General features: G+C 37.8%; 1 protein-coding gene across 1 annotated transcript in view; it reads left to right on the top strand.

Annotated features, from left to right (window-relative positions):
• The window catches only part of LOC150084815 (ERO1-like protein beta), a 217,396-nt gene that overhangs the window by 84,801 nt on the left and 109,881 nt on the right, over positions 1-22,714 (top strand). The window contains exon 5 of the mRNA XM_090375563.1: positions 18,283-18,359. Within this exon, the coding sequence (XP_090231689.1) occupies positions 18,283-18,359 (77 nt within the window). The remainder of the gene's footprint in view (positions 1-18,282; positions 18,360-22,714) is intronic.

Genomic DNA, 22,714 nt, shown 5'->3' with positions numbered 1-22,714 from the left:
CAGTACTTTGCATTTGTTTACATTGGTTTTTTTTTTTTTTTTGCCAATGGTGTATAAGCTTGCTTTATTGCATAATTTGCCACTTCTAATACATCAATGAGTTCAGTGACAGAAGCACAGTATTCATTATATAAAATCTCAAGGTAATTAATTTGGTAGTGACAGCATACTCAGTAAGCGAATTTTTTTTTTTTTTTTTTTTTTGTGTCTTTCTTTCAATACAATTGCAATCTAGATATTTTAAGATTACACTTTTATGCTTTTATTCGAGAAACAAACTTATGTCACGAGTATTGATGGGTGAATAATGTGAAAGTATCACAAAATTATATTAGCGTTAGTAGATGCATATGATGCAAGAAAGCAAGCTTATGCAGCATCAGCCAAAAAAAACCCCTCCCATTTCACCCCTCCATTCGTTCCAAATGCCTGTCCAGCTCAGCCTTAAATTTATTTAGGCTATTAGCTTCCACAACAACAGATGAAAACCTGTTTCACCAATCAACTACCCGCTGACTAAAGGCAAATTTCTGCACATCTATTCTACAACTATCTTTCCTCAATTTGAGATTGTGCCCCCTCAGGTTCTTACTCTGAGCAAGAGGAAGAATCCCTTCAGCATTCAGATTGCTCAACCCATTCAAGGCCTTATTCACCTCATTCAGATCACCTCACAGGTGCCTACTCTCCACACGTTGTAATCTGCAGAATTTAAGCCTTTCTTGGAAAGAACCCCCCCTTTGTTCTCCTCACCCATCTTGTTGCCCTTCTTTGTACTCGTTCTAGCAACTCTACATCCTTTCTAAAATGAGGCCTCCAGACATGTACACAGTACTCTGGGTGTGGTCTGACCATTGCCTTTTATAGCGGGATAATCACCTCCCTGCTAGCAAAATTCCTACATATCAATGACAAGACTCCATAACCTGCCCTGGCAACCTGTCTGCACTGCTCAGCGAACTTCATATTTAACTGCACAATTACCCTCAGGTCTTTTTCACTTTCCACTTCCCTGGTCTGTAGTTACTTGTATCACCTTTTAAACCCAAGCCCTTTAACCCAAGCATGGTACTAAGTACTATAGGTTCTAATACATCTCGTGTTTTGGGGTTCACATAAAAAAAAAAACCATTTGAGTGTAGAACCACGGAGTTGGTACATTTCTCTTCGGTTATTGCTACCCATATGCAGTACTTTGCATTTGTCAATGTTAAACTTCAGTTGTCACTTCTCGGCCCATTTTCCCAACTTATCTAGATCCAGTTGGAGTAGCATCCTTCATCAATATCCTTGATAAATATACAAAACAACAATGGGCCCAACACCGAAACCTGGGGAACTCCACTAATAACATTTGTCTACGAAGAGCAGTGTCCATTGATTACCACTCTCTGTTGTCCCCCACTCAACCAACCCTTTATCCATTGTAGCAACTTACCCTTAATGCCATATCTCTCCAATTTGTACAGCAGTCTTCCATGTGCAGCAGTATCAAAAGCTTTCCTGAAATCCAAGTATATGATAACAAAATTATTTTTGGCATTCAGGTCCTTTGTGACCATATCATAGTATCCAATCAAATTGATCAGACAAGACCTCCAGGTGTGGTCTTGTCTGATCAATTTGATTGGTCAGACAAGGACATCAATATCCTTGATGTCCTTGTTGTGTCTTAATTGTTACTGCAGTCTTGTCTAGATGATCCTGCAATGCTTCTTTAACTAGTGTTTCCATTATTTTCCCCAGAACACAAGTTAATCTAACAGGTCTGTAGTTACTTGTATCACCTTTTGAACCCCCTTTGTGAATTGTGATACATTTGCATACCTCCAGTCCATGGGGACCTCACCTGAGTTCAAGGAAGCTCACTTGCCTTGCTGCCTCCTTTAATATACCTGATAGATCCTGTCCACCCCAGGTGCCTTCCTTATGTTTAACTTAACAATTTCTCCTCCACTTTGCTCTCAATTATTACAAAATCACTTAGCTCCCTGTTAGTATTTGATAAACTTCTGGCACTCCCCTCATTGAATGACCCCTCATGTGTGAATGTAGATGCAGAATGCTCATTCAGATTATCAGTTACCTGAGCATGATCATCAATACTCACCCCATCTATGTTAAATGGTCCAATCTGATTCATCCCTTTCCTTCTAGAGTTTACATAAGTAAAGAACTGTTTCCTGTTTTTCTTTGCATCCTTTGCCAAAGATTTCTTGTAATCTGCCTTTACCTGCCTAACCTCCTTTGTGACTTCATTACAGACTAGTTTATACCTGCCATAGGCTTCTGTGTCACCTGATACTTTTTATGCATCCCATACATTCTTCTTCTGTGCCACAAGCCTCATTAATTCATCTGACATCCATTTAGGCCTAAACCTTGAACAGTATTTCTTAGTTGGAATGAAAAGCCTAATAGCCTACAAAATTAAATCCATGAAGGATTCCCATTTAGAATTCAACGTTGGTAACATCATCGGTTGATCCCACTGTACAGAATTTAAAAACTGTCTGAGACCTCTATAGTCACCTTAACGAAAGCAAAAGCCCCTCCCTTTAGCCTTGATGGTAGTTGCATCTTTCAGTTATTCCCACATCAGTACATTGTTATCACTGTCACCCAGTGATTCCTTTATCTGCAAATTCTTAATGCATGAATAATCACTGCTGATAATCAGATCAAGAGGCAAACTCCCGCTGTTTGCCTCTTGAACATGTTGCTCTAGAAAACAGTCATCCAATGAATCCACAAAAAAAGTCTTGCTAATGTGTGAGTGACCAAACCACAAGTTCCAGTCAATATCTGGAAAGTTAAAATCCCCCATTATAAGACATTCTGATTTATTGGCCCACTCTATTTCTCTGCACAATTGTTCATTATACTCATCAGATTCATTAGGTCTATAACCCAAACCTACTCATTTTTCCTTTCCCAGTGCTAATTTCACGCCAAACAGACTCAAGATTGCATTGTCCACCAACATTAATTGGATGCACTTCCTTAGATTTTGTGTGTTTCTTAACTAACAGCATAACCCCTCCTCTCTTCCTGTCCTGTCTATCCTTACTGTACACATTGTACTCCCCAAATTCCAATTCTGCACTGCTTATATCTGTGTGACACCATGTCTCTGATATCCCAACAATATCTGTGTTTGAAGTCTTGACTAGCACTTCAAGCTCATCAAATTTATTAACTATACTCCTAGCATTGGTATACGTGCACCTGTTCCTATTCTTAGTTACCCTAACACAGTATTTATTGTTCCTCTATGACTCACAGCAGTTCTGGAAATCTCCATTACTTTGCTGTCCAGGCTGCTGCTCATTCTAATAGAAGCAGTGCAAGAATCAATATATCAAGGGTTTATATTAACAATATTTATAAATTATATTTACATCTGGTCCTTGAGGTTGTCACAGACATTCTCTCAGATATGCCAGACAAGCTGTACTTGCTACCTGGGAGTCTAAAACGCTGATGGAACTGATATTCGGGTGATACTCAAGTGAAGTGGACCCAATTTCGGCGAAGTCCGGACGGTCTGTGACAGCCAAATCCTCTGCTTGCACCTTCACGATGGTGGGACTGTTAGTAATCCTTGGTATAACCTCCATGCACAAGTACATGGTGGGTGACCACCCAGGTGTGAACCAACGTAAGCAGGGGTCGAGGTGTGGCGCCCACACCACATGGAGGAACGCCGCCCTTCTATGTTACCAGGCAGTACTAGGTGGTAGATGACTCTCATCAACCGGTGAAATACCACCACTTTGCTTATTGGAGGCTTGAAGTGGTGGAACCCATGTTTAGTCTCTAGAGCTAAGTTCCGGTCAACCCTTCCCTATCTCCATCATGCAGTATGATTGATGACTTTTGAGGTTATGATGAACGTCGTGGCGAGATCCAATATTTCTTACATTTCGAGGGTACAGCTCTAAAACGGTGTTCGCAGGCTGGCCGCTAGTTAGTACACCGGACTGAACCTATTGGTAACTCTCTAGGAAGCTTCCGGATCAGCTAGTGTATAATCTTGCTACCTCTACTCTGCCAGATAGTGACTGGAGGGAGTCCGAGTAGTGTATGCGGGGAGCATTGTTGAGGCCATGTTATGTCAAGGATCTGGGTATATTCTTACCATATGTAAGCCATATCCAAAAATTTCATTACTTCATATAGCATTCCAACCCCACTTTTTCTTACTATTGAATACACCATGAATTGTCAAACTAATAGAGCAAGCTTATCTGCGAAAAGATCTAAACCTGCCAAGGACTTCCTAATTCATTTCACAAATATACGTGGTCTCAATTCTAATCTCAACGATGTCCATTTCCACTTGCAGTCTGCCAAACCGCATGTACTTTTTCTGACAGAATCTCAGTTATCGGTTGATTCATCTACTGCTCATCTCAGATGCCCAAATTATTCGCTGTATGATTCCTTTCACCTCAAAGGTGGTACTTGTGCATATGTCAGTTCTGATATTCCCTGTCAGAGACTTGGCAATTTGGAATCTCCTCTCTTTGATCTTCTCTGGCTTAAAATCTCTACCTCATTGTGTCAAATTCATCTGTTGTCTCTACCGTTCTCCCAACTCCACTAATCACTTGGAGCTCTTTGACTTCCTCTCTTTGCAACTTGACTTTCTCCAGTCCAACTTTCCTAACAGTGAAGTAATTTTCGTTGGTGATTTTAATGTTCGCAACTCCAGCTGGCTTCTGTTTTCTAGTCACACCGACCCAGCAGGTAGAGATGCTGAGGCTTTTGCAATTACTAATGACCTAGCTCAGATTGTTCATTTACCTACAAGAATACCGGACAATCCTAATCATACAGCCAATACGCTTGATCTTTTTCTTACAAACAACCCTTCTAAGTACACGGTCGAAGTGAGAGGTGCTTTAGGCACTTCAGATCACAACTTGGTGATTGTCTATTCTCCAATGGAACCTTTATCTCATGGCTATTCCCAACCACGTGTTGTTTGGTATTACAAGAATGCAAAATGGGATGACCTGCGAGACTTCTTTTCTTCTTTTCCTTGGTTGGATTACTGTTTCAAAACTTCTGATGTCAATGTTTGCTCAGATCGTGTCAGTGAAATTATTCTTGCAGAAATGGAATCCCTTATCCCACACTCCACTTTAAAATCTCGTCCTTTATCTAAACCTTGGTTTTCCAATAAATGTGCTAAGGCTGTCCAAGAAAAGACTGTTGCATATCGTAATTGGCTTCAGTTTCATTTTCTGCCTACACCAGAGCTCGCAACAGTTGTAAAGCAGTTATTAATCAGTCCAAACTAGAGTTTGAACAGGCTAAGAGTAGAAAACTTGCTTCTTGTCCTGATGGTAGCCGAGCATTCTGGTTTCTTGCCAGAGCTATTGGCTGCAACTTTTGCCCATCTCTGCTCCCACCTCTGTCCAAACCAGATGGTTCTGTTGCCACTTCAGCCAAGGATAAAGCTGACCTGCTAGCATCCCATTTTTCTTCCAGCTCATGTATTAATGATCTTGGTAAAACACCTCCCACCATTCCCAACACGCTCCATTCAATGCCTCCTGTGGTCTTCCGTCAAAAGGATATCAGAAGGATTTTGATGAATCTTGATGCTAAGAAAGCTCCAGGTCCTGATGGTATTTCTCCACTTGTTCTCAAAACCTGCTCCTGAACTTACTCCTATTCTTTGCCGCCTTTTTTCACTTTCTTATTCCAAAGGTGTTTTTCCTTCTGCTTGGAAAATTGCTCATATCCAGACTGTTCCTAAAAAAGGGTGACAAATCCCTCCCATCCAATTATCATCCCATTGCAATTACTTCTACTCTTTCTAAAGTAATGGAGAAATCAATTAACCGCTAACTCTTAAACTACCTAGAAACCTTCCGTCTGATCAACGATCACCAGTATGGATTCCGTCAGTGTCGATCCACTGGAGATATTCTGGCTTATGTTACCCATTTATGGACTAATTCAATGGAAAGGTTCGGTGAAACACAATTAGTTGCTCTTGACATCTCAAAGGCTTTTGATTGTGTTTGGCATAAAGGTCTTCTAAACAATTTTCCATCTTATGGTTTGCCAACTGTTTTTAGTAATTGGTTATCCAGTTTTCTCTCTGATCGCTCACTGAGGGTGATGGTAGATGGCTCTGTCTTCTAACTTCTCCACTAATGCTGGTGTCCCCCAAGGTTCAGTTCTTTCCCCCACTCTTTTCCTCTTGTATATCAATGACCTTCTTCCATTGACTGGAAATCCTATCCATAGTTTTGCCGATGATAGCACATTGCATTCAGCTTTCCATTTTGAGAAACCTTGTCCTGCTCAATCAGCTTCAACTTCTTGAAAATCTGCTACCAATTCCTTAAATGCCGATCTTCAGGTAATTCTCCAGTGGGGCAAAGACAACTTAGTTGATTTGAACCCTTCTAAAACTCAGTCTTGTCTTATATCTTGCAAAAAGAATTCTTCTGCTCCTATGCTTATCTTTAGTGACACTCCGATTTCTAGGCAAAATGATATATCTCTTTTGGGGATTACCCTGACTTCTAATCTCTCTTGGCACAAGCACATTACAAATATTGCTTCCTCTGCATCTTGGTTTTCTCTTTCGCTCTCGGCGTTACTTTTCTTCCAAACAGCTGCTCACTCTGTATAAATCGCAAATCTGCCCTGCCTTGGAATATTGTTCCCACATCTCGGGTGGTGCCCCCAAAACCTCTGTCTTCTTGATTCCATTCAGAAGAGGGCAGTTAGGTTAATTCATCATTCATCTCGAACAGATTCTCTCCACTGTCTCATAGACGTACTGTTTCTGCTACATGCCTCTTCTACAGATACTTCCATGGGCACTGTTCTTCTGAATTGGCTTCTATAATTCCTGCTCTCTCTTTCAAAACAGTCTGAACACGTGCCGCCACTAGCCAACATCCATTTACTGTCAAACTTCAAACCCACAGAACCAACTTTTCATCTTCCTCATTTATTCATTCAACTGCCGTTTTCTGGAACAACCTTCCTTCATACGTATTTCCTGAAAATTACAATCTACAGAAGTTCAAGTCCAATGTCAACAAATATCTTCTTTCATCTTCTTAACCTCAAACCCAAGCACGGCACTAAGTACTATAGGTTCTAATACCTCTTGTGTTTGGGGTTCACATAAAAAAAAAAAAAAAAAAAAAAAAAACATACATAGCTTATGCTTGGTATATTTGTATATGTACTGACAAAGCATGTGTATAGACTTCAAAATAAGTTTTTCTTAATTATTCATTTAGAAATAAATTAATATTGTTATATGGAAATTTCACTAGGAATTTCAGAAAAATTCATTGCACCTGAACTCCAAGTAAATGTACGAATTTCCCTCTGGACCAGTGAGTTTCTTCTTGAAAATAATGATGCTGTGTTAGCTGATATCCAAAGATAAAAATCCACGATTATCTATACCTTCCTAAATACAGTGCATGCTGCTCACTTGTGATCATGGATAATGTTATCACTTTTATGAAGTCCCAATGATGCATACTAGTACATGGAAAAAAATGACCTTTATTGTAATCAGCACTTGCCAACTCAGAGCCAACCCAACTATTTGCCCTCTTCATGCATGCCTCCACCTATCAGATCATCTCCTATCATACCAGATGCTCAGACAAATCCAGGACATTGACGCTGACCTCAGGAAATTTGTGATCAACAGACGATATAGACGTGAGATAATTTTCCCCCAACATACTCCATAGACTGTGAACTATCAGCTGCATCTGCCAATCCCCTTAACCAACACAGGGAATGGCGACCACAGGGGACGTAGTACCACCATCTCTTGCCAAAGCATTGCAATTCATCGACGGAAGTGAAACTGCCCCAGAAACATTATGACAGTTTTCTTGCATATGATGCAAGAAAGCAACCTTATGCAGCATCAGCCAAAAAAAAAAAAAAAAAAAAAAACCCTCCCATTTCAGCCCTCCATTCATTCCAAATACCTGTCCAGCTCAGCCTAAAATTTATTTAGGCTATCAATTTCCACAACAAGGGATGGAAGTCTGTTCCACCAACCAGCTATCCACTGGCTAAAGGCAAAATTCTGCACATCTATCCTACGTCTGTCTGTCCTCAATTTGAATTTATGCCCTCTCAGGTGATTATTCTGAGCAAGAGGAAGAATCCCATCAGCATTGAGCATGCTGAAACCATTCAAGGCTTTATAACCTCAATCAGATCACCTGGCTGGTGCCTAGTCTCCAGACACTGTAATCTGCAAAACAAGCCCTTTCTTCATAAGAGCAACCCTTCGTTCCATTCACTAATCTTGTTCCCCTTCTCTGTACTTGTTCCAAGAGCTCTACATCCTTCTTAAAACGAGGCCTCCAGACCTGTATACAGTACTCAAGATGTGGCCTGACCATTGCCTTATAAAAGGGGATAATCACCTTATCTCTACTAGAAAAATTCCTGTATATCGTTGACAAGACACCATGAGCTACTCTTGCAGACCATCTGCACTGCTCAGAGAACTTCATATCTGCCTGCACAATTACCTCCAGGTCCTCTTCATTCTCTACCACTGTCAGTGTGGTACCACAGAGTTGATACGTTACTCTGGGATTACTGCTTCCCATATGCACTTGTACTACAAATGTAGTACTTTACATTTGTCAATGTTAAACTTCATTTGCCACCTCTCAGCCGATCTGCTCAACTTTTCTAGATCCTGTTGCAGCAGCATACTGTCATTAGTGTCGTTAACAACCCTGCCAACCTTTGTATCGTCTGCATACTTGGACATTAAGCCTGATATGCTATCATCAATATCATTTATAAATACAGACAACAATGGACCCAACACTGAACCCTGAGGGACTTCACTAATAATATTAGTCCACGAAGTGCAGTGTCCACTGATTTCCACTCTATCTTCTCCCACTCAACCATTCCTTTATCCATAGCAGCAATTTGCCTTCAGTGCCACACTGCTCCAATTTTTGCAGTAGTCTTCCATGTGCAACAGTATAAAAAGCCTTTCTAAGATCCAATTATATGATATCAAAGTTATTCCCTGCATCCAATTCCTTTGTGACCACATCATAGTATCCAATCAAATTGGTCAGACAAGACTTTCCTTTAACAAAACCATGCTGTGTCCGAGCTGTAACTGAAGTCTTGTCTAGATGATCCTGCAGTGCTTCTTTAACCAGTGCCTCCATTAATTTCCCTGGAACTGAAGTTAAACTAATAGGTCTATAATTACTTGTGTTACACTTTGATCTTCCTTTGTGAATTGGGGTCACATTTGCACATCTCCAGTTCATAGGTACCTCCCCTGAGTACAAGGAAGCTCTCATAATTATGGCTAAGGGTTAGCTTACTTACTTTGCTGCCTCCTTTAATATAACTGGATAGATCCCATCCACCCTGGGTGCCTTTTTTATGTTTATCTTCAAGTTTTCCTCCATTTTCCTCTGTTATTACAAAATCATCTAGCTCACTGCCAGAGTTTAATTCACCTCTGGCATTCCCCTCCCTGAATAACTCATGAGTGAATGAAGGTGCAAAATACTCTAGATAATTTGGGCAAATGGGCTAAGAAGTGGCAACTGAAGTTTAACCTTGACAAATGCAAAGTACTGCATATGGGTAGAAGTAACCCCAGAGAAACATACAAACTGTGTGGTACTACACTTAAGGTGGTAGAAAATGAAAAAGACCTGGAAATAATTGTGAAGTCAGATATGAAGTTTTCTGAGCAATGCAGACAGGCTGCCAGGGCAGGTCATGGGGTTTTGTCAATGATATATAGGAATTTTGCTAGCTAGGAAAAGGAGGTGATTATCCCTCTGTATAAGGCGATGGTCAGGTCAGGCCACGCCTTGAGTACTGTGTACAGGTCTGGAGGCCTCATTTTAGGAAGGATGTAGATTTACTTGAGTGTGTACAGAGAAAGGCAACAAGATTGGTGAGGGGAATGAAGGGATCCTCTTACCAAGAGGCTTAAGTTCTGCAAATTGCAGTGGCTGGAGACTAGGCACCTGTGCAGTGATCTGATTGAGGTATATAAGGCCTTGAATGGGTTAAGCACGCTGAATTCTGATGGGATACTTCCACTTGTCCAGATTAAGGGGGCATAAATTCAAATTAAGAAAGGACAGATGTAGAATCGATGTGTGGAAATTTGTCTTTAGCCAGCGGGTGGTTAATTGCTGGAACAAACTTCCTTCTGTCGTTGTGGAAGTTGATAGGTTGAATAAATTTAAGGAGGAACTGGACAGGCATTTGGAGGGAATGGTGTGGTTTTTTTTTTTTTTTTTTTTGGCTGATGCTGCATAAGCTCATACACTTGCTTTCTTGAATCAAATGCCACTGCTGCTGCTACCTACTACTCATTTAGTTTGTTAGCCGCCTGAGCAGGATCATCAACAGTGAACCATCAGTATTCAGTGGAACAATCCGATTCATCCCTTTCCTTCTAAAGTTTACATAGGTAACAAACTCTTTGCTGTTTTTCTTTGCATCCTTTGCCAAAGATTTCTCATAATCTGTCTAATCTCCTTTATGACTTGGTTACAGAACAGATTATATCTACCATAGGCTTCCATGTCACCCATTAATTTATATGTATCTCATGCATTTTTCTTCTCTGCCACATGTCTCATTAGTTCATCTGACATCCATTTAGGCCTAAACCTTGAACAATATTTCTTAGTTGGTATGTAAAGCCTAGTAGCTTCCAAGATTAATTCTTCAAATGCCTCCCATTTTGAATTTCCTGTTGTTAACATCATCAGTTTGTCCCATTGTATAGAATTTAAATACTGTCTCAGACCACTGTAGTCGTCTTTACCCCTGATGGTAGTTACCTCTTTGAGTAAATCCCACTTCAATACATTGTGATCACTGCCACCTAGTGGTTCTTTTATCTGCAGATTCTTAATGCATGAAGAATCGCTACTGATAATTAGATCAAGAGTATTACTCCCTCTAGTTGCCTCCTGAACATGCTAATGTAGAAAACAATCATCCAATAAATCCACAAAAGCCTTGCTAGTGTGTGAGTGACGAACCCACAAATTCCAGTCAATATCTGGGAAATTAAAATCCCCCATTATAAGACTCTCTGATTTACTGGCCCACTCTATTTCCCTGTAAAGTTTCTTATTATACTCATCAGAGTCATTAGGCCTATAACACACTCTTGCTCTCAATTTTGATCTCCCAATGCTTATGTTACACCAAACTGACTCGACTTTGCACTGTCCAGTGATGTCGACTGGCTACACTTCCTTGGATTTTGTGTTTCTTAACTAATAACATAACCCCTCCTCTCTTCCTAACCTGTCTATCCTTCCTGTACCCATTGTACTCCCCAAATTCCAGTTCTGCATTCCTTATATCTGTGTGACACACCACATCTCTGATATCCCAACAGTATCTGCCTTTGACCAACTCCTCAAATTCATCAAATTTATTTACCAAACCCTTAGCATTGGTGTATATGCAAGTATACATGCACCTGTTCCTATTCCTAGCTACCCTAACACAACCCATGTGTTTACTTGTACTGCAATGACTCCCATCAGTCTCTGAAATATCCTGCATCTTGTTTTCCTGGCTGCTTCTCATTCCAGTAGAAGCAGTGCAAGAATCACTTTCACCTCTGCCAGCTACTACTGTTAATCTAATAGTCCTTATATCCCAACAAGCTAGCAGTTTTCCGACCCACCTAACGCTGCCTCGATAGTATTGGCAAATATTCTTGCACACTTTTTATTTAAATGTATGCCATCCCTCTAGAAGCAGTCTCTCCTGTTAACAAGTACAGACCAGGCTGAAAAAAATTCTGTCCTTTGAGCTTAGCACAATCTTTCCAGGGCCGAATTGATCAACAAGGCTCTCGTCATATACTCCCTCCTATCATGTCTGTGCAGAATTGCAGACACTTTCAAATTCAGCTCTAATTGACTGCTTTTTTTCAATAGTGACCTGTACTTGTTAAGTAATTCTGCCGGTCTCCTACTCTTAATATCATTAGTGGTAACATGTACAAGAATATCACCTCTTGTGTCCTTAAATGTTTTTTGTGCTCTTTTTATTGATGACTTTCTTGAAGAAAAGTGGACAGTCAAAGTATTTTATATTGCTTGATGTTCATGTTTTTTTTTTTTCTGTCCACTTCTGCTTTTTTATGTACACATTTATGCTCTGCATCAATAAATTATTCTAAACTATATTCTTGTTTCAGTTATTATAAGTAGGCTGTGTTATCAATTAAGCTGTCTTGAAGTGATCACAATGAGTGGCATATACTATATAAAAAAATATTTAATTTGTGGTTTTTGCATTCCCTCCACCAGAATTACGTGAGAATCTATCTAGTCATGTGCTACCATATTTGTACTTCCTTTATGCATAGTAATGCAAGTGTGGAAACCTGAACTGCCAGTACCAACAGAACTTGGAATTGTGTTTGTTTCTAGATCAAGTAATTTTTAGAACTATCCCATATGTGAGGCAAATTTGAATGATTCTTTTGAAAATTTATTATTTTTGAATAATAATGAATGCATTATCATTCAAACAGGGAAACTAATAGTTACTCATGAAGAGAGAGTTAGTAACATGTATAATATTCAAATTTCTTATTTCAAATGCCAAATTTAAAATTTTGAAAATTGAAGTGAATAATAGTATGATATATATCTTTTTTAAAAACTATTTATATACATAATAAGCATAAATATGTGTGCATCCACTTATTTGAAATTTCATATGTTTGATGGTTTCTTAAACTGAAAAATGAGTTTCATTTTTATGTTTCATGTGCCTATAATGTTTTTTTCTTTAGTTTTCATCAAAATTAATATTTTTTAATAAAAGGCATAAGAAATACAGTATTTCTAATGTTTTAATTTTTTTTATTAAAAATTAAAAAAATTCAATCAGTATTGCAATCTATTAAGAAAATATGAAATATTGGTATATTCCAAGCAGAATTTAAAAAATCCTCAGATGCCCAGCAATTATTATTGTTACATGCTAGATTTCAGTCACAAACCAGCAGTGTTTTAGTATTAGTAGTTGCAAATAATGTAAGACAGCAAACCTATACAGCATTTAAAAAAAAAAAAAAATCCTTTCCACATCACCTGTCCAGTCCTTCCTATAGTTTGTGTAGTTTTTCATTGAATTCATTCAAATTATCCACTTCCACAATAACAAAAAGATGCAAGTGTGTTCCAACAATAAACCACTTGCTGGCTGAAGGCATACTTCTGTCATCTATTTTGCAACTGTCCTTCCTATTCCCACTCGTGTGTATAGTCTGAGCAAGAGGAAAAATCCCATCAGCATCAAGCTTGCTCTGCTCATTCCAAGCCATAAACATCTCAATCAGATCACATCACAAGTGCCTATTCTCCAGATACTGCAATTTGCAGAACTGAAGCCTTTCTTGGTAAGACCGTCCTTTCTTCCCATCACCAATCTCGTTGACCTTTCTTCCTTGTTCTCATTGCCCTTCTGTACACCCATTCCAGCAGCTCTATATCCTTCCTAAAATGAGGCCTTCAGACCTGTATGCAGTAATCAAGGTGTGGCCTGACCATTGCCTTATACAAAGGGATAATCACTTCCTTATCCCTGTTAGTAGAGTTTGTGTATATCATTGACAAGACCCCATGAGCTGCTCTGGCAGCCTGTCTGCACATCTCTGAAAACTTCATATCTTATGTCACAATTACTGCCAGGTCTTTTTCATTCTCAACTACCCTGAGTGCAGTACCACAAAGTTGGTACATTACTCTTCTATCCATGTGCAGTGCTTTGTATTTGTCAATGTTAAACTTCAGTTGCCACCTTTCTTCCCATCTGTCTAACTTTTCTAGATCCATACTGTCATTAACAACCCTGCCAACTTTTGTATCAACCTTTGCATCTGAAAAATTGGACATTAAGCCTGATGTATCTTCATCAGTATCATTGATAAATATAGAAAACAAAAATGGACCCAACACCAAACCCTGGGGAACTTCACTTAATAACATTAATCCTCGAAGAGCAGTGTCCATTGATTGCTACTCTGTCTTCTCCCATTCAACCATCCCTTCATCCATAGCAGCAATTTGTCCTTAATGCCACACTGCTCCAATTTGTCCAGCGGTCTTTTATGTGCAGCAGTATCAAAAGCTTTCCTGAAATCCAAGTACAGTAGACTCTTGATTTTCCGGGATAGATGGTAAAAAACAAATCCCGGTTAATCCAAAAATAAAAAAGTCCCCGACATACGTTCCAGAACTTTTGATACTGTTGTACATGGAAGACTGCTACACAAATTGGAGCGGTGTGACATTGGAGGCAAATTGCTGCTATGGATAAAGGGGTGGTTGAGGGGAGAAGACAGAGAGTGGTAATCAATGGACACTGCTCATTGTGGACTAATGTTATTAGTGGAGTCCCTCAGGGCTCAGTGTTGGGTCCATTATTGTTTTCTGTATTTATAAATGATATATCAAGCTTAATGTCCAAGTTTGCAGACGATACAAAGGTTGGCAGGGTTGTCAAGGACACTACTGACACTATGCTGCTGCAACAGGATCTGGAAAGGTTGAGCAGATGGGTTGAGAGGTGGCAAATGAAGTTTAACATTGACAAATGTAAAGTACTACACATGGGAAACAGCAACCCCAGAGCAACGTATCAACTCTGTGGTACTACACTGACAGTGGTAGAGAATGAAAGGGACTTGGGGGTGGTTGTGCAGGCAGATATGAAGTTCTCTGAGCAGTGCAGACGGGCTGCAAGAGTAGCTCATGGAGTATTGTCAATGATATACAGGAATTTTTCCAGCAGGGATAAGGAGGTGATTATTCCATTGTATAAGGCAATGGTCAGGCCACACCTAGAGTACTGTATACAGGTCTGGAGGCCTCATTTCAAGAAGGATGTAGAGCTGCTGGAACGAGTACAGAGAAGGGCAACAAGATTAGTGAATGGAACAAAGGGGTGCTCTTACGAAGAAAGGCTTAAGTTTTGCAAATTACAGTGTCTGGAGACTAGGCACCAGCGAGGTGATCTGATAGAGGTGTATAAAGCCTTGAATGGTTTAAGCATGCTCAGTGCTGATGGGATTCTTTCTCTAGCTCAGAAAAATCACCTGAGAGGGCATAAATTCAAATTGAGGAAAGACAGATGTAGGATAGACGTGCGGAAATTTGCCTTTAGCCAGCGGGTGGTTGGTTGGTGGAACAGACTTCCATCCCTTGTGGTGGAGGTTGATAGCCTAAATAAGTTTAAGGCTCAGCTGGACAGGTATTTTGAACGAACAGAGGGGTGAAGTGGAAGTGGGTTTTTTTTTTTTTTTTTTTTGGCTGATGCTGCATAAGCTTGCTTTCTTGCATCAAATGCCTCTACTAATGCTAATTTCTTACTTCATCAAGTTTACGTAACTTGGGAATGACTAATAACATATTGCTACTATATTATTATTGACAAATCTGAATTCCGCACGATACTTGTTAATGTTTGGCCATTTTGATACATCCTTATTATAATGATTCCTTAGAGATTTTAACAGATGCACCGTTTTCAAACTTTTGAATAATTTCAAGTTTTTGTTTACCCATCATTTTCGCAATTTCTAAACAAAAAAAAAAAGAGATGCTATAAAAGAAATTCAGACATCCGTGACATAAATAACGAAACAAAATTTGCCCTTTTATGCTGCAATGGAACACAACAATCGACGTGACGCACTAAAACAAATTAAAAATTTGGTCTTTTTTTTTTGAGCAGCAGGTGTGAAGACAGCGGGGATTGCAAGATAATAGGTACACTAATCTCCCAATGACGACTTATAATGTCACTTGTCACTTATTTACAGCTTGCAAAATATCTGTTTATACCTATTCTAGTTATTACTTGAATTTTTTGATTTCTGGTTGTTTTTTTTTTTTTTTTTTTTTATTATTTGGAGTCTTGAAGTGTCCCGGTTAATCGGAGAGTCTGCTGTATATGATATTGGAATTATTTTTGTATCCAGTTCCTTTATGACCACATCATTGTAGCTAATCAAATTGGTCAGACAAGATTTCCCCTTAAACTCATGCTATATTTGAAGTATAATTACAGCCTTTCTAGATGATCCTGCATTACTTCTTTAACTAGTGAATCCATTATTTTCCTTGGAACCAAAATTTAACTAACAGGTCTGTAATTACTCCTGTTGTCCTTTGTTCCCCCCCACCCTTTTGTGAATTAGCGGATACATTTGCACATCTCCAGTCTCTGTGGGGACCTCCTCTGAATCCAAAGATGCTTTCATAATTATGGCAAAGGGTTTGCTTACCACCTTTGCTATCTCCTTCAATATAATTGGATAGATCCCATACACTCCAGGTGCCTTATGTTTAATTTCATCAATTTCTCTTCCACTTTCCTCTCAGTTATTACAAAATCATTTACCTCCCTGTTAGTTTGATAAACATCTGGCCTCCACTTCCTTAGAGAATTCCTCATGTATGAATATAGATGCAAAATACTCATTAATTTTGTCAGCTAACTGAGCAGGATCATCAACAGTCAAACTATTGGTGGACCAATCTGATTCATCCCTTTCATTCTCTACCACTGTCAGTGTAGTACCACAGAGTTGATACATTGCTCTGGGGTTGCTGTTTCCCATGTGTAGTACTTTACATTTGTCAATGTTAAATTCATTTGCCACCTCTCAGCCCATCCGCTCAACCTTTCCAGATTCTGTTGCAGCAGCATAGCGTCAGTAGTGTCCTTAACAACCCTGCCAACCTTTGTATAGTCTGCAAACGTAGACATTAAGCTTGATATACCATCATCAATATTATTTATAAATACAGAAAACAACAATGGACCCAACAGTGAACCCTGAGGGACTCCACTAATAACATTAGTCCACGATGAGCAGTGCCCATTAATCACCACTCTGTCTTCTGCCACTCAACCATCCCTTTATCCATAGCAACAATTTGCCACCAATGCCACACTGCTCCAATTTGTGCAGCAGTCTTCCATGTGCAACAGTATCAAAAGCCTTTCTAAGATCCAAATATATAATATCAAAGTTATTCCTTGCATCCAATTCTTTTGTGACTACATCATAGTATCCAACCAAATTGGTCAGGCAAGACCTTCCCTTAACAAAACCATGCTGTGTCTGAGCTATAACTGAATTCTTGTCAAGATGGTCCTGCAGTGCTTCTTTAACCAGTGCTTCCATTAATTTTCCTGGAACAGAAGTTAAACTAACAGGTCTATAATTACTTGTGTCAGCCTTTGAACTTCCTTTGTGAATTGGGGTCATATTTGCACATCTCCAGTCTGTGGGTACCTCCCCTGAGTCCAAGGAAGCTCTCATAATTATGGCTAAAGGATTGCTTACTTCCTTTGCTGCCTCCTTTAATATAACTGGATAGATCCCATCCACCCCAGGTGCCTTTCTTGTATTTATCTTCAACAATTTCTCGTCCACTTTACTCTCAATTATTACAAGATCATCTAGCTCACTGCCAGTGTTCTCTACAGCAAGTCTCATTAGTTCATCTGACATCCACTTAGGCCTAAACCTTGAACAGTATTTCCTAGTTAGTATGAAATGCCTAGTAGTTTCCATAATTTCATTTACTTTTTCATTTCATTTATCCAGCATAGCACATGTTTATAATTTATAAATTTTTTTAATTTTTTTTTTGTACTACTAAAAAGGAGCACATTAACAACCTTCACATATTAGAAGATTTAAAAGTAAATGTTAAATCAGAAATTTCAATAACTATTCATATACTATGTCAATTATCATTTGAACATATACTTGGAGGAGGATACTTGCAGTATTTATTGCATTTCCTGTTATAATCTTCTTATGAAGATTGTGCAAGGGAGGCACAGAAGCAAAGCTAGTAGAGGCCCGTGGTAGTCCATCTCTGGATGGAGACAACACATGAAGAAGATTATAATTATGTTTATATATAATTTAAGTACTTTTGAAGATATACTATAAGTTGTGTGTGTTTAAAAATTAAATTTTTAATTTATGCTAGTTTACTAGTAATTAACACATTTTCATCTTTTAATAAATCTCTTATAGAATTATTGTTATGTGGGGATTATATCTAATTTTCTGTTGTATTTTGGCAGGAAACAATCTTTTCTCTTATCATGGTCTTATTTTTTAAGTTTAACTTAAAATTAGTGTGTTCATTTTATTGTGTTTCTGAAACCTCTAACTACTTTTCTTAATAATTTAAGTATTCAAAGGAAGCACAAGAGCAAGAAAACTGTGATGAAAATCATGGAGGATTAGGAGCTGTGAATGAAACAATAAGGTGCAAATAATTTTCTTAAGTATTTTATTTTGAGACTAAATTTAAGGCACCTTTTAAACATAAATTAATAGGTGTACTCCATTTATCTGGTTCTTTCCTGCTGTAGGCTTCTTATATTGAATCATTTTCTGTTGAGTTCCTTCCCCTTAATCTTGTGAATTTCTGTACTACTAGAACTGATGGTCAAATGACAAACATTTAAAGACTTTGTAAGATATTTCTCATGCTACAATAATTTCAATTGTATAGTTAGAATGTACACAGTTGTTTTTTTCAATTGGCATTAGAAGCTTTCTCTTGCTGGTAGTACCATCATGGCAATTGTGTTCATAGCGAATGAGGAGAGTGCACAATTGTGTCATCACTGATTGATTTTAAACTACATGAAGATAGTGTTCTTGAAATGAAGCAAAATAACAAAGTAGTATGACCCCCATATTCAGACACCCCCACACACAAATTGAGAGAGGAAGTTTGCTTTGCTCCTTATTTGATACTTGTAGTTGCATTTCTATATCAGTCTTTGTAGACCAGGAGTTAAAATGAAAGTTTATCAATTTAGAAGCTGTGGTTTCTTCCTCGCTTATGGTAAATATGTATTCCTTGTTTCTAATTTTCTACATGTTTATTTTACATTATTTTTTTTTGTTTCCTTTATATTAAATATAAATCCACTTTATTGCCTAAAAGAAATGCAGGGGGAGGGCATTCCAGCACCTTGACATAAAGGGTTTATAAAGAGAGAAAAAAAAAAAAAAAGCTGCATACTCTAAAAGCATAAGGTCATAAAATACAGCTAACAGATATAGGTATCATCATATTCACATTCTTAAGAAAAAAACTGAAAGAATAGTGAACTGTGTATTTGAATTAACCAACAGTAATGACACTACAAATTCTGTCCCTCCTCGCCACATGTGAAATTTTCAAATGAATCCCCCCCCACAGTGGTAACATAATTGCACTCAACTTTAATTACTTTTGGACTTGCTCCTTCCCAAGTTTGTAAGAAATAATGTATGAAATATGCATGTGACTACTGGCATCAAATGACCTAAATATTTAGCAATAAAAACAGTCACTGCTTAACTATATTGCAGAATTCTTATTACAAATTAGTTTAGAAAATGAAACAAAAATTGAAATAGAAACAAAACAAAATTAAAAGTACCACAGATTAAAGGTGAGCTCCAAACCTTTGGATCAGGAAGTTTTCATCTTAAACTCCTGAGCCACAGGGGCTAATAACAGTAGAACTTTAGCAGTAATAAGACATAAGGCATACCTTCTCCCTCAATTTTCTCAAAGGTTTCTGAATGTGATGGTATACTGCTTGGCCATTTTGCTTCATTTAAGGAATACTTTATCCTAAGTAAATTTAAAATTGGAGATGACACAGGTGTGTACTCCCCTTGGTAGAATTATTGTGTTTCTACCAAGTATTTCTACCACTTGTATCAAAAAATGACTGATCATGAGCTAGCAATATCTTTTAGATATTGCTGGTAGCTCATGGTCAGTCATTTTTCACTAGTGATTAATTGTACACTGGCAATTCATGTATAACTTAGTTCCTTACAGAGTTCTAAAGATCAACATCTAAATGTTGACCTTTAGAACTCTGTTTCTATTTCAATGTCTAAATATAAATTTTAAAAGATCATTACTATCATGTACTCATTGATATTTAAATCCTTTTTCATCACAATACTTATTAAGTTCAAAACCAGTTTCAGTACTTTGATAAGTTAGGAAATGTACACATTGTATCATGTTTTATAGTATATTTTATTATTTTTAATTAATTGAATTTTTCCATTTTATGAATAAAAGAAGTTACAAGTCAAAGTAAAATTGCTGATTAATTAACTAATATAGTTACTAATAATATAAAAAGTAATTCTTTTCACTTCCCATGCATAAATTGATTGATATATATTCACTCAACTTTTTGTAATATACACTGCTTATTTTTTCCCAGAGCTTAATAAAAATTAAAATTCTGTATATATTTCACTAATTTTTTTGTGATTAATATAATAAACAAATCGTTGACCTCATTAGAATTGCTTAAGGCTTTAAATGGATTGATAAGCTAAATGGTGATGGTATCCTTACTCTTTCTTGAACAACATGCATAAGACATGAACTTAAATTGAAAAAGGATGGTTGTGAGATAGATAGATTTGTGAAAATTTGCTTTCAGCAAGAGAGTAATCGAATTGTTTTAACAAACTTTCATTTGGTGTTGGAAGTTGGATAGCTTGAAAAAAATTTTAGGAAGCATTAGACAGATTATTAGAGTGGATGGACAGGATTTTTTTTTTTTTTTTTGTGGCTGATAACAGATTCCCCTTCGTAGTGATGTTATTCAGTTTAAATGATATTAGCGTCTTTAGGCTGATTTGTGGGTAAACATAGTTATTTCCAAAGGACATAGCCCAAACTCTGCCACTGTTACTGGAAGGACAATGCTGTCCCCAGACACTAAAGATAGAAAAACATAATGCAGAGCAGCATTATTTCCTCAAACAATTTCAATACCCGAGTTGAAATAGAACCCACACTTCTTTATCGAAGTAATGAAATTTCATATTGCCTCTTTTAAAAAGATTCATCAGGCTATCCAAATTTAATTACAATTGGACAAATAAAAATCCAGCAATTACTATTAACCTGGCCAAGCAGTACACCCCCAGTTCATTCCTTCCATATTAACATTTTTTTATCATATATATCGTATAGATATCCATATAATGTATAACATAGCTGAGGTGCTGGACATTGTGTCAATGCCACAAAATTGGGAAGGATGAGGTGAATGGGAAAATAACAAAGGCACAGAAAAAGTCTGTTTCACTCAGTTGCATGTATTAAAGTGGTGGGTTTGAGAAGGGCTCATGTTTTGTTATCAATCTACTAAATATATAAATAATGAACTATTAATATTAATAGTGACATATGAGGCAAGTTTATATAGATTACATCAGTAATCCCTATTATTGGGCTGTGTTGGCCCAATGTAGCATTTCAGTGAAGAAATTAGGTGTTATGTTTTCAATTTAAAACTTTCCGCACACCACGTGGTTTCTTGTTTAGATTTGCTATATTTATTCACTGCTTGACAGAATGTTGCTAATTGAGGCTGCCTGTTGTCTAATGATGGAACCAAATAGTTCTGAAACCAGGCACAATGTTGCCCTTCAGTTTTTGATGAATAGAGAGGATGGTGCCTTCTTATTCGATTAAAAATTATATTAATAAGTTTAGGCCAACTCGTAGATAAATTTAATCATTTCTAAAGGGCATAAGCCTGAGCTTTGTTATTGTCACAGAAGGGACGAGTGGTAAACATATCATAGAGTGGCATTATTTTCTCAAATTATAAAATTTCATGAAAATCTTCCTACTGGGAGTAATGTTACTTCATGAAGATGTACATGGTGATGACTAAATATTTTGTGCATTTGCAAATATGCCTTAAAAGGTGCAGAAATGTGAGTGCCCTTCGGAATGAGGAAACCCCCTCCACACGGTATTTAGGTTCCTATAAAATCTCATGGCGCCTCCGTAGCCAGGTGGGAAGGAGCAGCAGTGCGTAGCATACGCTTCTTGATTTAGACCGGGGTTCGAGCCCGTCACCATCAAATACGGATGATGCGGAAAGGTCAGGGAATGTCCACCGCATATCCCCGGAGCAATATGGCCTTAGTTGCTAATGCTCCTAAAAACCAAATAACAAACAACATAAAATCTCATGTAGTGCAAAACAGTGTTATATGGGACTAAGAACCAGTACAAAAAAGGGGGTTGGGTTCCAAAAGCTAACAAAAATTTGTTAGCTTTTGGAATGCAACCATTTTTGCTATAACTATTGGAACCTTAATTTTTATTAAAAATAGTAATAAATAATAATTGAACAAACGTCTTACAAACTCTGATACATATGTCAGATAATGTATGTTCATTTAATTTCTTCCTCTTCATCTCTGCTAAGCACAATCAAATAAAACATTCTCTGTTGTAGAATATCTTCACCTTCTGCAACCTCTCTTCTGCAGCATCTTGATTTAATGTATCTTCTGCTCTCTTTAAAAAATCAGTAATCTGGGTTTGTTTGCTTTTGCTTGATAGATCTTTGTAAATTTCATGGTATGAAGCTAAGCATTTTTCAAGCTCCCTTTTGAACTTGATGATCCTTTCAGTCAACTGATCTGCATTAAAAAAAACAAGATTCTAATTGCTTGGTTAAGTTTATGCCTTCCCTTATGCTTTTTAGTGTAAAATTTGTAACTTCAGAATTTATCTGCCCGATCATCCTCTGAACTGATTTGATTTACCTCCGATGCCATTTC

The sequence above is a fragment of the Mastigoproctus giganteus genome, chromosome 6 (assembly GCF_048544385.1).
Source record: "Mastigoproctus giganteus isolate SK-2022 chromosome 6, ASM4854438v1, whole genome shotgun sequence".
Lineage (NCBI taxonomy): Eukaryota > Metazoa > Arthropoda > Arachnida > Uropygi > Thelyphonidae > Mastigoproctus > Mastigoproctus giganteus.
This window is presented reverse-complemented; position numbering and strand designations above follow the sequence as displayed.